The sequence below is a fragment of the Myxocyprinus asiaticus genome, chromosome 23 (assembly GCF_019703515.2).
Source record: "Myxocyprinus asiaticus isolate MX2 ecotype Aquarium Trade chromosome 23, UBuf_Myxa_2, whole genome shotgun sequence".
Taxonomy (NCBI): Eukaryota; Metazoa; Chordata; class Actinopteri; order Cypriniformes; family Catostomidae; genus Myxocyprinus; species Myxocyprinus asiaticus.
In genome coordinates, this window is record NC_059366.1 from 20,510,974 (window position 1) to 20,534,679 (window position 23,706).

At 40.8% G+C, this 23,706-nt stretch overlaps 2 protein-coding genes across 2 annotated transcripts; one reads left to right on the forward strand and one right to left on the reverse strand.

Moving 5' to 3' along the window:
- The first annotated feature begins 288 nt into the window (after window positions 1–288).
- On the forward strand, window positions 289–9,508 carry LOC127413596 (probable E3 ubiquitin-protein ligase TRIML1). Its single transcript, XM_051650855.1, has 7 exons — window positions 289–407; window positions 2,283–2,446; window positions 2,530–2,624; window positions 2,840–3,064; window positions 3,335–3,354; window positions 4,006–4,148; window positions 7,799–9,508. Exons 3-7 carry the CDS (start codon window positions 2,532–2,534, stop codon window positions 8,347–8,349), a joined length of 1,032 nt encoding a protein of 343 aa, XP_051506815.1. The 5' UTR covers window positions 289–407; window positions 2,283–2,446; window positions 2,530–2,531; the 3' UTR covers window positions 8,350–9,508.
- Window positions 9,509–10,536: 1,028 nt separating this feature from the next.
- On the reverse strand, window positions 10,537–19,677 carry LOC127414330 (hyaluronan-binding protein 2-like). The gene is made up of 12 exons (XM_051652262.1): window positions 19,602–19,677; window positions 19,358–19,464; window positions 18,902–18,998; window positions 18,696–18,812; window positions 18,353–18,463; window positions 17,862–18,033; window positions 17,366–17,460; window positions 13,920–14,235; window positions 13,646–13,788; window positions 11,242–11,376; window positions 10,942–11,091; window positions 10,537–10,700 (listed from the first exon to the last, which is right to left on the reverse strand). The coding sequence occupies exons 1-12, from the start codon at window positions 19,675–19,677 to the stop codon at window positions 10,537–10,539; spliced, it is 1,683 nt and encodes a 560-aa protein (XP_051508222.1).
- Between the last annotated feature and the right edge of the window lie 4,029 nt (window positions 19,678–23,706).

A 23,706-nucleotide genomic window follows, 5' to 3' on the forward strand; every position in this document is an offset into this window, starting at 1 on the left:
GTCATGTTAAAGTCTAGAGATGAGTAGAAGTTTGTAGAAGCGCTTGCTTCATGGTGTTCGGGGCTGCGTGGCGAGCTCAAATTCTGAGGAGGCAAGACATGTTTTTGGAATGATGAATGTGTTGTGACGTGGCGCACAGTCCGCCTCTTGTGGAGCCAAATTTGGCTCGTGTCTGTTCAGACAGAAGATGTATATAGCTGTAGTGAGCTGTAGCATAGCATTGTAATTAGAGTAACGGTCGTTTGGGAGGAAGTTCGCTTGTTGCATGATTGCCCCTGTGTTCCAAATGGAATAAATCGCACTCCGAAGGGCACTTTGAAGGGAGAACATTCGTGATAGTCATGTTGGAAGATGACTTCAAACAGAATGGATGAATGGAGCATGCCATAAACAGGCTGTGCAGCGAGGTAATGAGGCTGACAAGAATCACCTGTGCGGGAGAACCATATTGAAACGCTGGGGAGCGCTGGAATGATGATTGAATTAAATTGTTAATCTTTGTTTTCCTTGCATTCAATTAAAGCTGTAATAGAGCTCAAGTAGCATGAAGCTGGAGCAGCCGCCCGTTCGTGAAGGCAGGCGCACGCAACGAACCGCTCCGGGTGGAAAGTTGTTTCCAGAGAACATATGAACAGTAATTTAGGACACACCTTCAGTTTTCAAAATGAATCACGTGCATGTGCTATACAGGATAACATTATATATGCTGAAATTACTTTCTTGAAGTGACCATCGCGTGCACACTTTGCTAATGATTTTTCGAGTGGCGTCCTCTTCAAGGATGCAATAATGCTGTTTAGAATTTGTTCAGTGTTTTTGTTAAGTGTATTTGTACAATATTGCCTACCGTTGTTTTTGTTTTTGTTGTAGCCTACCATCATTCTGTCATACTGTAAGCAAATGTCCAGCTAGATTTTTACATTCTTGATAGCAAACATGGTGTTTACCATGCAAAACTTGCTGCCATGATTCTAGGGTGTTTTTTTTTTTTGGCGATTGCTAGGGTATTCAGTGTGATTGCTGGGTGGTTACTTACTGACCCAAGTCAAAAGAGTCCATGTCAAGCCCTTATGATCTTCTTGTCCCTAAATATGGGCCAGGTCCCTCCTTGTAATTCTATGGGATTTTTAATCATCCGGCTCATTCGGCCACCAGCTGCCAATAACGAAAATACAGCACACCTCTCCTCAACAAGCCGCACAATTCAAAGTATCATTAAAGGGATAGTTCACCCAAAAATTCAAATTCAGTATGAACGTGCACAGGACAGCAACAGTCGGTGAGCATTTTCACTAAGTAATACATTCGAATTTTGATTGTTTCTCACCAAAAGTCATGTATCGCATAAAATAACTTATTAGATTTCTAAATTATACTTTTGCGTCCTTTATGAAGCTTGTAGAGGCAGTCACCATAAACTGCCATTGTATGACATCACTGAGCACACATTTTTTTCCACAATTTCTCCTTTTGTGTTAAGAAAAAGAAAGTAAGTCATATGGTGTCATAACAACACAGGTGTGAATAAGCAATAACTGATTTTTCATTTTTGGTGGTGAGCTATCCAGTTCGTACACATTGTCCGTAGCACTAATGGTGTGGGACGAGTCATTCACCAAAGTTTAATACTTAAGTTTAGGTTTTGAAAGGAGTAGCCCATGATGTGTACGAGCAATGGTAAGTGACACCTGCCTTAGAAAGCACCATTAATACATCTTGAACACCAGTAGCAGTTCACACTCCAAGAAACTCTCCAAGACACTCAGTTAGGTGCGTATTCTCTGCTGCCATCTGGTGGATTGAGCTGTGCTTTTTCTGAGGGAGCTGATTTTTACTATTTGTGATTAATTTTACCTTCATTCTTCTGTTCAGTCTTATTCTGTTATCTTTTTGTCACTGTCCTGAAATGTGGACTCTCCTGCATGCTACTTCATGAAGGTTGTAAATGATGTTCTCATTCCTGCCATTTCCCATCATACACTTGTAGTACTTCGTTTCACTTAAAGTAACACAGTAAATAGCCACATTCTGGAGAGCATACACAGACTGTATTACAGAGCCTGATTTTTATGAATCCACATGGGAAAATGTCTCACTATTCACTTCTTTAAATACCACCTCTAAAAATGGCTTACAGAGGAGGTGGTACGTGAGTGCCCTGTCACAGGTGGCAAGCACTCCAGTGACATATGCGTCATAGTGACAAGTCAAGGTGAATGCCATTTATCTCTGGCAGGATCAGGCTACTGTAACCCACACATTTGATCTGCTTTCACTCTTAGGGAAGCATGAGCTCCTTAAAATATCGTGCCTGTTGGAACATCCACAGAGTTGCAAATTACTCCCAAAGGCTTTGTGAAAGCAACATAAGGATATCCTTCACAGAGCCTCTCTCAGTCAGTCTGACAACCCAGTTCAGTAAGCTGACATGAACACTCAGTGTCAGGTAAGTTTTGTTTGCTCTCATTTTAATTCCAAAAAAATTCTCATTGCATACTTATGCATCTGCCTTTTCTTTTCCCTAACAAGACATGCCACAAAATATTCAGAATCGTCTGACTGGGCAAAGGGAAGTAATTAAATGTAGACTGAAGAAACTGAAAGGCAAACAAAAAGAAATCAAAGTGAGTTGTGATTGGTATTTTTGGGTCTTTATTGATATGTATTTCACTCATTTAAAAAAAAAATTAATGGCTAAAGGGAATGTACAATATTTAGGATAATATATATATATACACACACAGGATACCGTATACCAGTATAGCATATATTTATTTTTGTCATTTGTACGCTTTAACCCTCTGAGTCAAGTTTCCAACCATTTTCTCATATTCCTCAGACAAAGTCCTCTGCGATGAGAGAAAGCATAATGAAGAAATATGAAGAGATGCGCAGAGTTCTAGAGGAGGACTGTAGGATCACTCTATCCCTGCTGGAGATGGAGGAGACAGCTACAATTCAAGCACTGGAAAACCTCATTGAGATGAACTGTGTCCTTCTCAAAGACATTGAGTTTCAACTGAATGAAGGGCTGATGGACAGTGGCATGCAGTCTGGGGACAGGGTGAGTTTTTTTGTCTGAATTGATCTGTTGTACAGATCCGTTGTTCTCCACTCACTCCACACTTTTTTTTTTCATTTCTTCTAATTTGTTTTCCAATATGGCAACTCATTTATCATAACAAAATGGATGACATACAGTAGACTGTCATTCTATGAAAATATCAGAATGAACATCCAGTTAAATCAACTGATGAAATTTACATTGCTATATCTTAACCCTGCATTAAATGCATTATCACTATGTACTTCTGTCTCTCTTTCTCTCTTAAAGGTCACAATGTATGAGAACAGGTATGTATATTTAGAACCTATTTTAAGAGAGAATTGTTTTATCACCATGTGAGGTATGCATTTGACTGACACCATGAAATCGAAATGACCTGCAGAGGCATTACTCTTGTAGAGACTGTGCTTGCCAACTATTTCATGAGGAACGTTTCATAGTTATGAAGATCTCTTTAGCTTACTGGCACAAACGTATGCTTTTAAAGGTGCTGTAACTGATTTCAGTCTTTTTGCTAACTTCCACTAGCCTTAGCCACCCTCTCTCCAGAAACCCCACCCTCTAAAAGCATGTCAAATGAGTGATTGACAGACAGCACATATTTCTGATTGGCTGAAAAAAGGTTGGGATTCTGTCTTGACTGTATGCTGTTTACAGAACCTATAACTGTCACAAAGGCAGATACGATTTCTCAGGATACCTATTTCAGTGATATCTGTCAGGAAATAGGGACATTATCATATAAAAAAATCGCTTACAGCACCTTTTTTAATTGAAGCTTGTTTTATATGGCTGGATAGGCTGATTCTGAATAATATTTATCTTATTATTCATAATCCACAGATTATATAAAGAAGGTATAGAACCTTGAAGGTAATAACCTTTTAATGAAGAAGTACAGCTGTTATTAGCAGTGCTGATCTCCATTTTATTGGCAGGGTAATGGAATTGCTAACAGCAACAGAACCAGGTCTCATAAAACTTGATGAGGCCAAAGCAGATCAGTTACTGGGCCTCACCAACAATCTACTGCTGTTCATTCGTTCACAGACCCCCATTGCTAAGAGACTGCTGAAGAGCTGTGAGTTATTGTGCAATTAGCATAAAATCTGTTACATGAATAACTTGAACCAAATGAATGTTTTTCATTTGGTTTTAGCTTACAGCATATCTACTCAAAAAATAAATAAATAAATAAATATTTGGTTAAATTAAAAATAAAATAAATTTAAATTAAATTTGTTTAAATGGTTTAAATTAGATTATTAAATGAGATATTTGAGTATGCTTAACTGTACAAAGTATAGAATTAGATCAATAAATGGCAAAGTAAAAATAGGTGAAATATAGGTAAAAAGTTATGAATTTTGTTTAATAAGATTTTCAAGGTTCATACTCCATTAATTTTACTTAAATACTTATTCTAAATTCATAATAGCTGTTCTGTTTATTCCTATTCTTTTTAAAGAATGCTCAATTCAGTTTGTTGGAAATATATCATGCAACTGAAATGCGTAAATCTTAAAAACAGGCTTTATTTATTTATTTATTTGGTAACACTTTACAATAAGGTTCCATTCATTAATGATAGTTAATGTATTAGGTATCATGAACAAACAATTAACCATATAATTTGTACAGCATTTAATAATCTTTGTTAATGTTACTTAATAAAGTTAAAAAATGCAATTGTTCACTTTTAGTTCGTTAGTTCAAAGAGCATTAACTAATGTTAACAAATGCTACTTTTGATTTTAAAAATGTATTAGTATATGTTGAAATTAACATTAACTAATTACTTAATTCAATAATCATTTACTCACCCTCATGACATCCCAGATGTGTGACTTTCTTTCTTCAGCAGAACACATTTGAAGAGAAACAGAAAAATATCTCAGCTCAGTAGGTCCTTAAAATGCAAGTGGATGGTGATTCGACTTTTGAAGCTCCAAAAAGAATAGGTAGTCAGCATCCATATGACTCCAGTGGTTAAATTAATGGTGCATTCCGCTAAGGGAAGTGGGCGTCCGCATTCTCAACTATCTCGACGACTGGCTGAATCTAGCTTACTTTCGAGATCTGTTGTGTGCACACAGGGACCTGGTGCTCAGCCACATCAGCCAACTGGGGCTTCAGGTCAACTGGGAAAAAACCAAGCTCGCCCCGGCACAGAGCATCTCTTTTCTCGGGATGGAGTTGGACTCGGTCACTATGACCACTCGTCTCTCGAACGAGCGCGCTCCGTCGGTGCTGAATTGCCTGATAGCATTCAGTGGGAGAACAGCGGTCCCACTGAAACAATTTCAGAGGCTTCTGGGGCATATGGCATCTTTGGCGGTGGTCACGCCCCTTGGGTTGATGCATATGAGACCGCTTCAGCATTGGCTTCAGACTCGAGTCCCGAGATGGGCTTGGCGCCGTGGCACGCATCGCATGGCTGTCATGCCGATCTGCCGCCACTTGTTCAGCCCTTGGATGGACCTAGCATTTCTACGGGTAGGGGTTCCCCTAGAGCAGGTCTCCAGGCGAGTTGTCGTCACGACAGATGCCTCCAAGTCGGGCTGGGGCGCAGTTTGCAATGGGCACGCAGCCGCAGGTTCCTGGACAGGCCCTCGTCTGCATTGGCATCTCAACTGCCTCGAGTTGCTTGCGGTTCTGCTAGCCCTGCGGAGGCTTCGGCCATTGATCCAGGGCAAGCATGTGTTGGTCCGGATCAGGTGGTGAACCTACAAGTGCTGCCCTGGGAGGAGACAGACCCAGCCTTGTCGTTGCTGTGTCTGGTACGCACTTTGCATATCTATTTGGACCACAGGGAGAGCTTTAGATGCTCCGAGCAGCTCTTTGTCTGTTTCGGGGGACAGCAGAAGGGGAACGCTGTCTCCAAACAGAGGATTTCCCACTGGAGTGTGGATGCCATCTTGTTGGCATACCGGGCCCAGGGTGCGCCATCCCCTTTGAGACTATGAGTGCACCCTACTAGGAGTGTAGCCTCCTCCTGGGCCTTGGCCAACAGCGCCTCTTTAACAGACATCTGTAGAGCAGCGGGCTGGGCAACACCCAATACCTTCGCAAGGTTCTACAATCACCGGGTTGAGCTGGTTTCGTCCCGTGTGTTGTCAGGTACGAACAGGTAAGTGGCGGGACAACTGGCCGGGTGTACCGCTGGCATACAAACACCTTTCCCCTTCCCCAGGGGAAGACGTGCGCTCTTTCATCCATGTGAGTTCCCAGGATCGGCGAACCCTGGATTCCTCCTTCAGCACCTGCGGCAAGCAATTCGGTGGAGGAATTCAACGCCAGGCCCAGTACTTGTGTCAGTATGCCCTGTTCAGGTTAGCCCCTGTACTGGGATAGGTGCCCATATGCGTTGGTTCCCTGTCGGTAACCCCATATGACGTAATCTTCCACGGTACAGTCTCCCTGACGGTAGACCCTTGTCTCCCCCTGGGCAGAGTTCCCTCTGCCACCGGTCCCCGTGTTTGTAGAGCTCCATCTCCTCTGGGTAGGACCTACCATGGGGACTTCTCCACATGCGACACTGCCGACAAGACTTGGTGAGTCCATGTGATGTATTTCCACACAGTTACCTCCCCTTCGGGCAGGGTGTGGTCTCCACGGTGTCTTTTTCCAAGGACACCTACACCGACTCAAATACATTTGGCCCCAGCTGGAATCAAGCAAGTTCTTTCTCCGGGAGAAGAAAGAAGAGAAAAGGCTGGCCCAGCTGGTGCAGCCTGTTCCCATTGGGGGTATGTCTGATCCCCCCCTTTTATGCTTTCGGGGAGCGAGGGTCCTTACAATGTACACGGGGCACTGGGAAGGTTATGATGGGACCAGTGCACTTGTTACTTGGCATGCAGTGGCCTGCCTGCACCTGCACCGCCTATCCACTTAACACAGTTCAGCTGTTTGTGGTGTTTTGTATAGGGACCCCTAGTGTCACTACATCGACACAACGTCGAGTGAGTGACAGATAGGGAACGTCTAGGTTACTGTTGTAACCCCTGTTCCCTGATGGAGGGAACGAGACATTGTGTCCCTCCTGCCACAACACTGAACTACCTGCTGTGATTGCCGGGACTCTGTCTCGGCTGCTCAGCACAAAACCTGAATGAGTGGTTGCACGCCAGCTCCTTTTATACCCGTATGTCTGGGGGAGTGGCATGCAAATTCAACTCGCCAAATTTCATTGGCCCTTTCTCAAAGATCAGAGGTGTGACCAAGTGTGACCCCTAGTGTCACTACATCGACACAACGTCTTGTTCCCTCCATCATGGAATGGGGGTTACAACAGTAACCTAGACATTCCCTTGGAGGAGGATTCCTCAGTCTCTGCCCACGTGTCGAGGGAGAAACTCACCTGGGCTTTGCTTCACACCACACCAGCTTCAACTGACTCTCTTCGGATTGCTCCTGACTTCCACAATGCACGTACTCATCATACTAACATACTCATTCCTTAGCCCACTGAGCGGCTATAGCTTTTGACTCTGCTCATCACTGCAGCCGGTGCCGGGTGCGCCTGTCCTTGTTTACAAACTTTGTTGTTAATAAACTCATTGACTGTTTCCCTCTGCATTTGGGTCACTTTGTCTCCCCTCACCCTCTGACATTATCCCTTTTATTTATTTATTTATTTTGATTGCTTAGCTTCTTTCAAGGATATAAAGTTTAGGTCAAAACAGATACTTCTTACACCTCTAATTTAGATCCTCTGTCTTGACTTTCCAGATTACACAGAAGTGTCCCTGGATCCTACCACTGCCCACCCAAAGCTGATTATTTCATCTCCAGGGGACTGTGCCACTTTCACAGATGTTTGGCAGGATGTCCCTGAGCAAGAGGGACGCTTTGATACCACCCTTAATGTCCTCAGCCTCCAGTGCTGGAACTCTGGCCGCCATTACTGGGAGGTAGATGTGAGTGGAAAGATCTACTGGGAGCTGGGACTCACCTACCCTTCCATCCCTAGAAAAGGGCAAAAGGAGGATTGCTGGCTGGGCCGGCATGCTGATTCCTGGTGTCTGGAATACTTTGATGGAGACTATAATGCCTGGCATGGAGGTACTGCCCATCCTTTGCCCATCTCCACTTGCTTCCATAAGATAGGGATCCTCTGCAGCTTTCCCGGGGGTCTTGTGACATTTTTAGGGGTTGATAGCATGATGCCACTGTTCTCATTCTGTGCTGGGACATTTACAGATTCTCTGCATCTGGCTCTATGTCCAGGTCATGATCTTCAGGGGACAAACTCAAAACCTATTAAGATCTGTCAATCCTAACCATCTTTAAAAACTTACACCTGTGATGCATAATGTGTAGAAGGGCAAGTTTCTTAGCACAGGTTGGTTTGCACAAAGATATTTCTGCAGTTTTGTTATTTTGTTTCAACAAAATAACATTGGGTCTGCTACAATTATGTTGTAACAATTCTATTTAGTTTTTGTAGGGAACTTTGAGAGCAACAATTGATTACTTTGAACAACACTCTTAACTTGCAGACCTTTTAATGTGATCTCAACACAAAACTGAAAGTAGTATGATCATGTTAGCACAATTGAATTAATCATCAGTAAGAATAATTGTGATTGCCCATATAGACATATGATATATAGCAAAATATGTAAAACACAAATTCTGAGACCCAGTAAAATGTCAATTTTTTTTAATGTCAATATAGTGTCTGTGGCATAAAAAACATCACAATAATTTTTCCAATTTTATTTGATGTCCTTTGTAGAGGACGTCAGAACCTGGTGACTATATGAAAATGAAGGAATGTTTTTTCCATAAAAAGTTTTAAGTTTTGAGCTAATTTTTAACACTGCCTTAAAGAAAATATCTATATAAACAATGTTTATATGGTGTTTTTCTTATTGCACTCCTGTAAACATGTGAATTAGCAGTGCCTGCATTTAATCAGTGTACAATTATAATGAGTGTTTGTCAGCACTCTGGAACTGCAATCTCATTTCATAGGAATATCTCATATTTTATAGAAATATGGTTATTTTATTGGTTTACCCTTTTCACCTGCATTGTTACCCAGAGGTGAAAACACAAGTATTGAGTCCCCATGTCCCCTACAGAGGACATCAAAGAAATCAATGCCTTTCTTGTAAAAATACATTTATAAAATAAAAAATAAAAATAAAAAAAGAATCATATCCTGCTTTGGAAACTCACTCATTTTTTTCTTGAGATGCATATTTACATTTAAAAAAAGAAAGAAAAGAAATACAGTCAAATATTATTTGTAAGTACAAAATAATACACATATTGTTAATCTGTTAATAAAATGTGCTGAATTGTGATGTAAGAAATTTTTTGGCCAAACCTTAAAACATTAGGTATCTCTGAAATGTCCAGGGTCTTTACTTTAAGATTTACAACTGTGGCATTTATGGGCTCCGAGAAATATGAAAACCACAATGTCCCCTACAGAAGACAAAATTATGGCTGGGTCTGGGATTTTATGTATGTTCATGCATTGTTCTGACTGATAGAAAAGTTATATACTTGTACATATACATACATATTTAGCATACCTTTTTAAAATACAACATAAATTGCCATTTTCATATGTGTAACCTATTTTCTTACATCATAGTGGAATTTGAATATGTTCATATATTGCCAAATAAAGGCTAATATAAACTATAATTTTAAACTTATGTGTATATGGCCATATATCAAATTTCTGTATGGATGGCAATGCTAAATGATAGAATAAGCAATAGTTACTTGATGTATTGTGGTACATATTCCATGATAAAATAAAAGAAATAATAATTTAAAAAAAAAATAATAAAAAAAACATTGTATAGAATGCCTATCTACAGTATAACAGTTAATGTAGTTAGTAAAAGTAGGATGTAATATTGCTAGTAAAAGACATGAAATAGTAGCAGGCAGCCTGACATTTTAATCAAGGAGATGTTTAAGCTCTCAAGCATGAGAAATGATTTCTGTGTCTTCTTTACTTGTGTTTATGATCATAAGTTTAAGTCATAGTTCACTGAAAAAATGTTTTATCAGGTAATATAAAAAATATTCTTCATGTGGTAACATAAAAATTAACAGGTTTTATTCCATTTAAAAAACATTATTGAATCTAACTAAATTTACCTGACAATTTAGGTTAGACATACAAAAGTATTTTTTATAGATCAAGTAGAAATAGACATTTGGGGTAACAATTTCAGGTTAACATTTTTTCAGTGTATAAACTGGAATATGTTTGTGTAAGCAGAATTACACATTTATCCCCATGTCACATAGATAAAAAAAAAAAAAAAAAAGAAAGGTAAAAAATTGGAGAACATATCCCATGATGATGTACAAGTTTTTATTGTGCCAAAAGATTAATATCAAACTCTACAATTCACAACGTGTGTACAAAGCACAACTGGCAGTTCAGTTTACACAGCAAACCACACTGTGGCTGTGGTTAATCTTTTATAGACATACTATGCCCCCTCAGCAGTTTTTTCATTGATCCAGTCCACATATTTAAGGACTCGGGTATAGACACCAGGCTTGTCCTTCTCCCCACAGTTGTCTCCCCAGCTCACTATACCATAGATATAATGTGTTTGATCCCTATCACAGGTGAGAGACCCACCAGAGTCACCTTGTCAGAGAGAGAGAAAGAAAGACAGAGAGATTTTGTCACTCAACTACATCAGTATCGTCATCTGACCACAAAAGAATGACTCGTTTTTTTTTTTTCTTTTTGTTTTTTTTTTCTTCCATTAATATTTAAAATTGTATTTTGGTTACACTGCAGTACCAGCTCCCTCATAACTTGCCTTTTATTGTTAGGTATAAACAATGATAAGAGTCAGCTTATGCATATGCCCCAAACTGATGACCCACCTGACAGGAGTCTACTCCTCCCTTAAGATAGCCAGCACAAAACATGCCATCATCCAACAGAGCTGAATAATCTTTATTGCTGGAACAAGCCTCCTGAGAGATCAGCAAAACTTGTGCATCAAGCAAATGGATAGAGACATAGTCCACTGTTGAGGGAAAGGAAGAGACAATGGATTGATTCCATTTCAGTGGTTAAGTAGGAGTAAAGATAACAAATTAATCCTTTCATAGACTCATTTAATTTCTCAGACAGTTTTCAATCCAAACTCCTTAAACACAGATGTATAGAAACATACAGAATTCTGTGGCTCCCCACCCAGAGATGCTGCATTCTGTTCCATCTGCAAAAGGTTCTTCGGCCAAGCAAGCTATCTTCACATACTGAGTTTCCTTAGCACATACTCCATTGGTAGCTTTCATCTTTAACAGAGCTGCTCCAAAAAAAGGAAATTGAATGATTTATACCAGAATCATACTGCCCTGTTGAAAAGACCAGCATTGATGGTCACCAAGCATGTGTTGTGCAAATGTCCAGGTTTCTTATCTTAACCAGCAAGACTTCAACCAGATTCACCAGAAAGACCATTCTGGTTAACCAGCATATTTTTCTGGTTAACAGTAGCTATGCTTGCCTACCAGTCAGACCAGCACTAAATCAGATTATACAGGTGCATCTCAATAAATTAGAATGTCGTGGAAAAGTTCATTTATTTCAGTAATTCAACTCAAATTGTGAAACTCGTGTATTAAATAAATTCAATGCACACAGACTGAAGTAGTTTAAGTCTTTGGTTCTTTTAATTGTGATGATTTTGGCTCACATTTAACAAAAACCCACCAATTCACTATCTCAAAAAATTAGAATATGGTGACATGCCAATCAGCTAATCAACTCAAAACACCTGCAAAGATTTCCTGAGCCTTCAAAATGGTCTCTCAGTTTGGTTCACTAGGCTACACAATCATGGGGAAGACTGCTGATCTGACAGTTGTCCAGAAGACAATCATTGACACCCTTCACAAGGAGGGTAAGCCTCAAACATTCATTGCCAAAGAAGCTGGCTGTTCACAGAGTGCTGTATCCAAGCATGTTAACAGAAAGTTGAGTCGAAGGAAAAAGTGTGGAAGAAAAAGATGAACAACCAACAGAGAGAACCGCAGACTTATGAGGATTGTCAAGCAAAATCGATTCAAGAATTTGGGTGAACTTCACAAGGAATGGACTGAGGCTGGGGTCAAGGCATCAAGAGCCACCACACACAGACATGTCAAGTAATTTGGCTACAGTTGTCGTATTCCTCTTGTTAAGCCACTCCTGAACCACAGACAACGTCAGAGGCGTCTTACCTGGGCTAAGGAGAAGAAGAACTGGACTGCTGCCCAGTGGTCCAAAGTCCTCTTTTCAGATGAGAGCAAGTTTTGTATTTCATTTGGAAACCAAGGTCCTAGAGTCTGGAGGAAGGGTGGAGAAGCTCATAGCCCAAGTTGCCTGAAGTCCAGTGTTAAGTTTCCATAGTCTGTGATGATTTGGGGTGCAATGTCATCTGCTGGTGTTGGTCCATTGTGTTTTTTGAAAACCAAAGTCACTGCACCCGTTTACCAAGAAAATTTGGAGCACTTCATCCTTCCTTCTGCTGACCAGTTTTTAAAGATGCTGATTTCATTTTCCAGCAGGATTTGGCACCTGCCCACACTGCCAAAAGCACCAAAAGTTGGTTAAATGACCATGGTGTTGGTGTGCTTGACTGGCCAGCAAACTCACCAGACCTGAACCCCATAGAGAATCTATGGGGTATTGTCAAGAGGAAAATGAGAAACAAGAGACCAAAAAATGCAGATGAGCTGAAGGCCACTGTCAAAGAAACCTGGGCTTCCATACCACCTCAGCAGTGCCACAAACTAATCACCTCCATGCCACGCCGAATTGAGGCAGTAATTAAAGCAAAAGGAGCCCCTACCAAGTATTGAGTACATATACAGTAAATGAACATACTTTCCAGAAGGCCAACAATTCACTAAAAATGTTTTTTTTATTGGTCTTATGATGTATTCTAATTTTTTGAGATAGTGAATTGGTGGGTTTTTGTTAAATGTGAGCCAAAATCATCACAATTAAAAGAACCAAAGACTTAAACTACTTCAGTCTGTGTGCACTGAATTTATTTAATACACGAGTTTCACAATTTGAGTTGAATTACTGAAATAAATGAACTTTTCCACGACATTCTAATTTATTGAGATGCACCTGTATAAATAATTTTTTATTTTAAGTCTGTGGTTTTTGTAGAAAAGGTTAGTATTCTTTAGTAGTGGAAAAAAAATATGCCCTCGTAAAACTAAAATATGACCCTGAAAATCAAATACAGTGGGAATATGTTGCCCCTTAATATAAAAAAGAAAATGTTTGACACTGGTTATCATATTGTGATTTTTATGTGGATTCATAGTGAATAGTCACATAACATTTACCAAGGGAATTGGCTTAAAAACCTTTGTGCTCTGAATACAATAGATATAAGACGTAAAAGACTAAAAGTGTTGTCCAAGTAATAAGAAAATCTTCGACAAGAAAATCAGCACTAGATGCACTAGAAAATCAAAACATAAAAATCCCCAAAGTGTTACAAAAATGTATATTAAACAAATGACTACTATTTAAACCCTGTTTGTTTGCACAAAACAAGTGTCCAGAACAATCACCGATATCATTGTAGACAACGTTTGGGGTTTCCTTAAACTTCTCGTGGACGATGAAACTCTCCACTTGCAGAGTCTGGTCTGCTGGCTCATTTATCCCCAGATTTACTCCTCCCATCACAACACGGTAATCTTGGTTTCTACCACTGTACAAAAAGCAAAATGCTCTCATTTTGGGGTAAACCATTCCTTGAATATGTCCTCTACCTCTATTTGTCTGTGTTCATTGGGTGGATAAAGGACTGTATTATAGGATTGTAGCAAAGGACATACTTACATGCAGTGGGCCGCAGTCAGCACCCAACAAGATTTGATAAGGGTGCCTCCATAGATGTGTTTATATTCCTGGGTGGACCCTTTAGGTTTGACCTGCACTGACACTTGCCATGGATGGGCTCCAGGAATAGCTTTAAGACCCCCATAAATCCGGTTTAGTTGTTTCTTTGGCTGAGGTTTACCACATGTAGCAAAACTCCTGGTTAATGAAGTGGCATTGTGAGATGATGCGATTAGTGGAGGAGGAGAAGTGATTCCTGTGATTGAAGTGATACTCTCTGGGGTTGTGAAGGCCTCAGACTTGGTGGGGACCATTTCTGTGGTGGATGACATTGTGGGAAAAGAACAAATTTGTCTCCAAAAAATGTAGAGGATGAAATTGTTAAGCAGGTCAGGCTGTGTTAGATCATCACATCATTCAGAAAACTCTCAAAACCTCATTAGAATGAATTAGGGAATTACATGGCCAAACAAATGTGGACTGGTTACGTGGACTGGTGGTGCAAGATGGGCAGACCACTGTTTGCCTCATAACCAGCGCACCAGGCCATCACGTAACCTCCCGTAACGCTCTTATGAGCATTGAACAGTCCTTTGGGAACAAGTCGACTACCCAACAAATAGGGACAGCCGTGGCCTCTTTTCCTTTTTTTCTCCCCAAAAAGAGTGGAATTTTGTTTACCGGCTGGGGGCCACAAGTGTCTACGTCGGGGGGGTGTCACTCCCAAGAGGAAGACACCGCGGAGATCAAACCCCACCCGGATGGGGGGGGGGTTGCATTTCGAGTGGAAATACATCACATGGTCTTACCGAGTCTTGTCAGAAGTATGTCATGTGGAGAAGTCCCATGGTAGGTCCTACCCAACGGGGGAGGAGTTCTACAAACACAGTGACCGGGGGCAGAGGAACCTCAGTACTCTTAGTTAGCACGTGTACTGGGCCGGCAGCGAGTTCCTCCACAAACTCGTCTGCCACAGGGCTAAGGAGGAAAGTCATCCAGGGATCATAACTTGTGAACACGACTGGGAGTCAAAAGCGCACGTCTTGGGAGGGGAAAGGCACTATGCGCAAGCAGTACACCCGGCCAGCTGTTCCAGAACTTACCTGCTCGTACCTGATAACACACAGGACGAAACCAGCTCAACCTGGAGATTATAGAACCTCGCAAAGGTATTGGATGTTGCCCAGCCCGCTGCTCTGCAGATGTCTGCCAAAGAGGCGCCACTGGTCAGGGCCCAGAAGGCCGCTACACTCCTAGTAGAGTGGGCTCGTAACCCCACAGGGGTTGAACACAGCAACGCCAAAGCTGGGTCTGCCTCCTCCTGGGGCAGTGCTTGAAGGTTCACCACCTGATCCCTAAAAGGGGTCGTGTGAACCTTGGGCACATAGCCCGGTTGGGGTCTCAGGATCACGTAAGAGTAACCCAGACCGAACTCCAGGCACAATTCGCTGACAGAGAACGCCTGCAGGTTCCATACCCTCTTGATGGAAGTGAGGAGCATGAGGTCTGAGAACCACATCTGGGTGGGCCAGTAGGGTGCTACTAGGACGACCTCATCCTCATCCTCCCTGACCTTGCACAGGGTCTGTGCAAGTAGGCTCACTGGGGGAAATGCATATTTGTGTAGTCCCAGGGGCCAGCTGTGTGCCAGCGCATCTATACCGAGGGGTGCCTCGGTCAGGGCGTACCAAAGCGGGCAGTGGGAGGATTCCCGGGAAGCAAACAGGTCTACCTGTGCTCGACCGAATCGACTCCAAATCAGCTGGACCATCTGGGGGTGGAGTCTCCACTCTCCCCTGAGTGTAACCTGTTGTGACAGCGCATCCGCTGCGGTGTTGAGGTTGCCTGGGATGTGAGTGGCTCGTAGAGACTTGAGGCACTGCTGACTCCAGAGGAGGAGACGGCGGGCGAGTTGTGACATACAATGGGAGCGTAGACCGCCTTGAAGGTTGATGTACACTACCGTTGCCGTGTTGTCCGTCTGGACCAACACGTGCTTGCCCTGGATCAACGGCCGGAACCTCCGCAGGGCGAGCAATACTGCCAACAACTCGAGGCAGTTGATGATGTTGAATGTTAAGCGTCCGGCTTGTCAGCTCCTCATGCACCTCCGGAAAGAAAGGGACCGGTGCAGGGCACGGCTGTGAGTGGTGCTCTGGGCCCAGGAACCAATCATCGAGCTGCGAAGGTTCAGGGGAGAGTGGAGGGTTCAACTCTAGCCCGACGCTCGCGGCTGCCCGGGAAAGCATGTCCATCATCTCTGCGTCGGCCTGAGACTGGGCGACCATACCCGAAGGAGGAAGCCCAGCCGAAGCCTCCACGTCAGAATGGATGAGCCCGCTCTCTGATGCTGCGCTCGATAACTCATCGTCTTCCCAGGCCCCGAATAAGAGGTCGAACTTGCCCTGAGACGAGCCGGCGGTCTCATCCGAGAGCCCGACCGGGGCAAGCGAGCGTCCTGAGGAATGGGAGGTCTGTGGGGGGTTACCAAGCGGAGGTGCTCCCATTGAGGTCCCAAATCGCCCCCAGTGCTAGCCGACACGGCCTCATACCCGTAGGTAGAAGGACCGAGGTGGAGAGCCGCTGGGGTGGCTTGCTTTCTTACGAAGGCAAGCCATGACCACAACGTTGCCATGGTCATGTTCTCGCAATGAGGATAAGACCCATCCATGAATGATGTCTCCGCGTGGGCAGCGCCCAGACACGTAAGGCAGCGATCGTGGCCGTCAGAAGCGGAGAGATAATGACTCCAACCAGGAATAACACACAAAGGGAAAGGCATCTTTAAAAAGACGTTCTGTGTGTGCCGCTCTTTTAGATAGAGAATATACTCTTTTGTTTGCTCTGCCGAAGCACCCAGGGGCGTTCTCTGCACTCCACGGGTGCAGAGGGGGAGAAGCCGCTGAAATGTGCCATAAAATCCAGCAGTTTGTGGTGAACTGAATTCAGTGCACTGAATGCAATCGCTCTGCTCCGAAGAGAAAATCTGAATGAGTGGTTGCTTGCCAGCTCCTTTTATACCCATATGTCCAGGGGAGTGGCATGCAAATTCCAAAAAGCAGAGGTGTTTAGGGCTCCCAAGAGTGACCCCGAGTGTCACTATATCGACACAACGTCGAGTGAGTGATAGATAGGGAAATGACATTTCAGCTGCTGTGAAGGCCACAGAGCAGGTTTGTTGTTGGAGGTTAGTGGCAGCCTTTCAAATGGAGTTACATCTCTTGATGCAATCCCTCAATGTATAAATCACACTGTTGCTTTGTCATCAGTCTTACCAGATGTAAAATGTTGGGTATCCAATTGGAAAATGTTACCTGAATGTCACTCTGAAGGCTGCAGAACTAAAGACTTTACGGTATATTGATGTTGTCTTACAGCTGAGGATGCAATTCATTAATGGAAAAATCTGATTATAAACCACACTGTGGCTTTGCCATGAGTCTTACCAGGCGTGGGACATTTTCTGACATCACAATAATCCCATAGGAGTCTTTTGTTCCTCTTTATAAAGCACCATGGCTTCTTATCTCCATCTGGGTTTCTGTGATACAGAGGGGTATTGGAATTTTAATTAATTACAGATTACAATCTGATTACTATGGTAACACATCCAACGCTGCCCAAGCTTACAAACTTCTACGTGTGTATGCATGCTGAAAAATGTTAAATCATTGATTTCTTCCAGAAGCACACAAGATGCTCTTTGGAACATTCTCAGATCGTGCTGGGATAACATGGACCATAAGGTTTCACAAAACTTGTGGATTTAACTGTATTTAATAAAAATAAAATAAAAAGCCAAATTGAAGCATTTTTACAAGTGGACTCAAGCATTTGAACTCCACTGTAAATATGTATAGGTGTGGGTGCATGATAGTTTGTATGTGTGAGTATGGACATGCCTATATATGTATGTTTGTATGTCTGGGTTATTTTCTTAACCTGCAGTAGTTATGGGGTCCCAGGCCTGTTGTAGATGCAAATGCATTAAAAGGAAAGGATCCTTTATCCAGAACAAATTCAGAGTTCCAGTCAAGACACTCATCCCCTTCTTCTGTGTCTGACACCTTCCCTCTGTATGACTCTCCATCCCCTCCGTAGCAGTCATTTGGGTCTGACGAGCCAATCACAGCACATTATAATTATGTGTTGAATTTGTTATCATGTTAAAGTCAGTAAAAAAGAAAAAAGACCTTGAAAATAATCATTAAGACGTATACCCATGTATATTCAATGTGTCATGAAAACATGTCGTTACTTTTTTCTTGACTGTTTACCACTTTGAGTCAGATGTTTTTGAATTTTTAATGAACTTGCATCACATTTATAAAATACCTCATTATAAGATAAACTTGGAATATTTTAGATACATTAATTAACGAGAGGAACTTAAAATAATGTTGCCCTGTAATTATAAATGGATATATGCTCACCAACTTGACAGTATTTTCCAAAGAAACCATTTTCGCAGACACAGTCAAAATCATCCTCGTCCTTAACATATTTGCCATTATTCTCACAAGGGTTTGGAGTACATGGAGAAGCTAGACAAAATATCAGAAATCATATAATACAAATATACAGTATGTTGCATATATGAATACATAAATATGTGACCCACATATTAGATAGAAAAGTTTCATTTAATAGAAAAAGATTAATTCAGTTGTTGTACCATAATTTTTGTCTGAGCATTCTAAAACTAGCTCCAAAATGCTTATGTTTTTTAAGAAAAGTTGGCTTGTTGCAGCATAAGTTCAGTGCTGGAAGTCTTACGTGTTTTGCAGTTTGGTGGCGCGAATGGTGGAATACACTTGCATGTATAGTAGGGAGGATTTTGGGTCAGAAGACACAGTCCTTTCCCACAGGTTCCCCTCTTACAAACTCTTTTTCCTAAAACAAACATCAATTCATTTTAGTACTCAAGCATGACTTCACTGATCTATATAAATGTACAATTGATGTGAAGTGTGCTCCTATACCTCTCTCGCATCTTCTGCCTCTGAACTGCTTGGGGCATTTGCATTTAAATTTGTCTCTCTTTTCCTCACAAACACCGCCATTCTTACATGGATTTTCCTGAATAACCAGAGGGGCACAATATATAAAGGGAAGGAAGAGTGCATGTATATTATTGATTTGATTTGAATTGATCAATGATGATGACTTTTCTTACAATAACTTGGGTAACAGAGTTACACTAACACTATACAATTTGTTTTCAAATTAATAAAATGGAATGAGATTGTTGAGATTGTTACTACTTTTCATGCTATGTTAATTTTATGTTTGATATTAGTTTAAAAAGTAATGGGACACCAATTTGTAACCTGTTCTGTTACACACACACACACACACACACACACACACACACACACAAACCCTGTCTGTATATGATTAGACAGTGTTCACCATAACACACACAATTAAAGGAGAACACTTGGTAAGGGAATCTTGCCTTTGACATCTTGAAGTTCAAACAGCCAATCGTTTGCATCATCATCATCTGATGAGTCATCTGGCATATCAAACTCTGCAATCAAATCTAGTGTATAAAGATAACAGCATTGTTACAATATAGAGATATATGAGTTGCAATGAAAACACTTGAAATGAAAAATATGCATATAGGCATATATTACAGTATATATTAGATCGCCATTCAACCCAAAAATGACTTACCCTTCACTCTTCCTCTTTCCATGTTTACCATGCCACCCATGTCCATGTTCACCATGCCTCCCATGTTGTTTATCATGTTTCCCATGTCTGTCATGTTCATCATGTTTGTTCTTTAACTATTAACAGGTGAGAAACCCTCTTATTAAATGCATTGTTTTATCCAGACAAATTAAACAATTGACAAAACAGAGACCCCAGTCTGCTCAAAAATTCGAAAATATATTCAATTCGACAAGTGATATCTGACATTCAAATGACAAAAACTCATTTACGTCATTAAAAAATACTGCACAGTGTATTTTTATTTATTTATTTTTTTTTATGTTCGTGGCAATGCTTTCTTAGATGTACAGAATTCTGATGCTGTTCCACAAGAGGGATAGAATAAAGAAATGTGACAGCAAAGCAGTGAATGATGCTGAGATATATCAGAGTAGGTGATTGTTCATACACACCTGTGCAGGAACAATTTCAGCAAAGAGAAAGAGAAGCAGCAGCCACAGCTTGAGATTCATGCTGGAAATTGGTCTCTGGGAGACTGACACATTGTAGAGCTACTTTGAGCCTTACTCAGTGTATATGGTCATTGCCCTGTGAAGGTGTGGGTGCGTGTTGATTCATGCCTATTCAAATGTGTGTGGGGGGTTTAAAGGGTATATACAGGTGCATCTCAATAAATTAGAATGTCATGGAAAAGTTCATTTATTTCAGTAATTCAACTCAAATTGTGAAACTCGTGTAAAATAAACGAATAAATTCAATGCACACAGACTGAAGTAGTTTAAGTCTTTTGTTCTTTTAATTGTGATGATTTTGTCTCACATTTAACAAAAACCCACCAATTCACTATCTCAAAAAATTAGAATATGGTGACATGCCAATCAGCTAATCAACTCAAAACACCTGCAAAGGTTTCTTGAGCCTTCAAAATGGTCTCTCAGTTTGGTTCACTAGGCTACACAATCATGGGGAAGACTGCTGATCTGACAATTGTCCAGAAGACAATTCACAAGGAGGGTAAGCCACAAACATTCATTGCCAAAGAAGCTGGCTGTTCACAGAGTGCTGTATCCAAGCATGTTAACAGAAAGTTGAGTGGAAGGAAAAAGTGTGGAAGAAAAAGATGCACAACCAACCGAGAGAACCGCAGCCTTATGATTGTCAAGCAAAATCGATTCAAGAATTTGGGTGAACGTCACAAGGAATGGACTGAGGCTGGGGTCAAGGCATCAAGAGCCACCACACACAGATGTGTCAAGGAATTTGGCTACAGTTGTCATATTCCTCTTGTTAAGCCACTCCTGAACCACAGACAACATCAGAGGCGTCTTACCTGGGCTAAGGAGAAGAAGAACTGGACTGTTGCCCAGTGGTCCAAAGTCCTCTTTTCAGTTGAGAGCAAGTTTCATATTTCATTTGGAAACCAAGGTCCTAGAGTCTGGAGGAAGGGTGGAGAAGCTCATAGCCCAAGTTGCTTGAAGTCCAGTGTTAAGTTTCCACAGTCTGTGATGATTTGGGGTGCAATGTCATCTGCTGGTGTTGGTCCATTGTGTTTTTTGAAAACCAAAGTCACTGCACCCGTTTACCAAGAAATTTTGGAGCACTTCATGCTTCCTTCTGCTGAAAGATGCTGATTTCATTTTCCAGCAGGATTTGGCACCTGCCCACACTGCCAAAAGCACCAAAAGTTGGTTAAATGACCATGGTGTTGGTGTGCTTGACTGGCCAGCAAACTCACCAGACCTGAACCCCATAGAGAATCTATGGGGTATTGTCAAGAGGAAAATGAGAAACAAGAGACCAAAAAATGCAGATGAGCTGAAGGCCACTGTCAAAGAAACCTGGGCTTCCATACCACCTCAGCAGTGCCACAAACTGATCACCTCCATGCCACACTGAATTGAGGCAGTAATTAAAGCAAAAGGAGCCCCTACCAAGTATTGAGTACATATACAGTAAATGAACATACTTTCCAGAAGGCCAACAATTCACTAAAAATGTTTTTTTTTATTGGTCTTATGATGTATTCTAATTTTTTGAGATAGTGAATTGGTGGGTTTTTGTTAAATGTGAGCCAAAATCATCACAATTAAAAGAACCAAAGACTTAAACTACTTCAGTCTGTGTGCATTGAATTTATTTAATACACGAGTTTCACAATTTGAGTTGAATTACTGAAATAAATGAACTTTTCCACGACATTCTAATTTATTGAGATGCACCTGTATATGTGTGAATCTGTGTGGGTTTGTGCCATGGACAAAAGTCAAACAACTTATTTAAGGACTTAAGGACTTGTTCTCAGTTCACCCAATGGGTGCAACAAGTTAAACCTGCAACGATTATTTGGTCATCATGTCCTAATCACAACAATAACAATACTTCTTCAAAATTGCAAAAAATGTAAAAATGTGAAATTATTTGATATGATAATCAAATAAGCAGTAACCATAAAAATAAAAAAAATCCTGTAGGGGATAGATGTTTCTGGATTAATGGATAGGTTGGCAGTTCACAGATCATATTTACAAAGCAACTGTGGTTTCATTGCAGACTTTGTCTGAAGTGTGGATTGTGAGGCCATTCCTGCAGCAGACAAAGGATATCATAATGATTACAATAGTAAAAGACAAAAATAATTCTATAAATGTATTAAATCAGTGGAAAATATTTATTTGAATGTCAAGAAAAGAAGAAAGTCTGTGCTGTGCATAGCCTAATACAGGAGTCATATGGAGAGCGGAAAGCATATCTTCTCTGATTCATAACCTGCAGTATTCTATTGTTAAACGTACACGTTAACAGCCCTCTTCCAACCTCATTTCTGTTTATTAGCTTAGAGTCTCACAAAAGGATTTATAGGGAAGATGGCAAGGAGCTAAGCCCCATGTTGATTTCTTTCAGTTGGGCAACGTCCTTATCTAAATGAAAAACACCCGCTAATTAGTAAATGTCAATATATTTTCTGTTCTTTAAATTCCATTAGCCACATGTAAAAGTAGTTAGGCCTATACAGCACTTTCAGCATCTGACCTAATGAGGGCACTAGAATCTTTGTTTTTCTGTGGACGCAACCGATGAAATTTCAATATCACATGACCATAACAGTTATAGCCGAATTACATTTATTTTGTGATTTTCATGACAGTAATCAAATAACAGAATGACTTTGTGAATGTAAACTTACATCTAAAATGTAACTTCCGTGTTTTTTTGTTTGTTTGTTTGTTTGTTTGTTTGTTTGTTTTTTATTTTATGATGGTTGTAATCGAATGCACACTTTAATCACTGTAACATAATTACATATTTATAAACTCAGTGGGAACAAAACGTTATTTAATATAATAATACATAAGTAAAATGCACATACGTCTCTTTTTGTCCCTTGTTAAACATTTTTAGAATATAGAATAGTGTGTGTATATAGCATAATAGTATATTGATAATAGTATATATTCTAAAATAATTTAACAAGGAATAAAAGTAATACAGTGTGCTCATTCTCACACCAGATTGTGGAAAGGAGTGATACCAATTTATAGCTGTGTTTCCTTTTTATATTGCCGACTTCGTAGTTGTTTAATAGAATATAAATTATATCACATCACTCATATTGAGATTACATAGTTTTTCTAACATATTACAAACACATATTGTTCAAGTTTTTTCATTACATTATTCGATAGCCTACATTTACTGAAGGATTTTGACATGTAGGCATTAGATATTGCAGGCAAGATAGGCACTGGATATGCAGACAATATCCAATGTCAACAAATGAAAACAAATAACCGAAGAGCCTTTGGGACAATTAAATCCACTAAATAAAAGAAACAAGAGACAATAGTTTTCTTACAGTGATTTCAGTTGAAAAATAGTGGGACAATGAATAAGAGTGAGACGGGGGAGATTTAGCAAAAAATGAAAAACAAAATAAAATAAAATAAAATAAAATAAATAAGAAAAGATCTTGACTAAAGAGCAAGTCATCTGATTGGGCCTTCATTGCATGGCCAGACAGATGATTCTGTCACTGCCTTGCCACAGCAAAGGGGAATATAGAGAGAGACAGAAGAGAGAGTGAGAGAAAGTACTTCAGTCAGGA

Coding starts and splice junctions, on each gene's coding strand:
- LOC127414330 (XM_051652262.1), bottom strand. CDS start 19,677: ATGATAAACAACATGGGAGGCATGGTGAACATGGACATGGGTGGCATG. Junction 18,999..19,357: donor GCAAGATTCCCTTACCAAGT/GTTCTCCTTTAA, acceptor CTGGTTATTCAG/GAAAATCCATGTAAGAATGG. Junction 10,701..10,941: donor AGTAGACTCCTGTCAGGTGG/GTCATCAGTTTG, acceptor CTCTCTGACAAG/GTGACTCTGGTGGGTCTCTC.
- LOC127413596 (XM_051650855.1), top strand. CDS start 2,532: ATGCCACAAAATATTCAGAATCGTCTGACTGGGCAAAGGGAAGTAATT. Junction 2,625..2,839: donor GCAAACAAAAAGAAATCAAA/GTGAGTTGTGAT, acceptor CATATTCCTCAG/ACAAAGTCCTCTGCGATGAG. Junction 3,355..4,005: donor GTCACAATGTATGAGAACAG/GTATGTATATTT, acceptor TTTTATTGGCAG/GGTAATGGAATTGCTAACAG.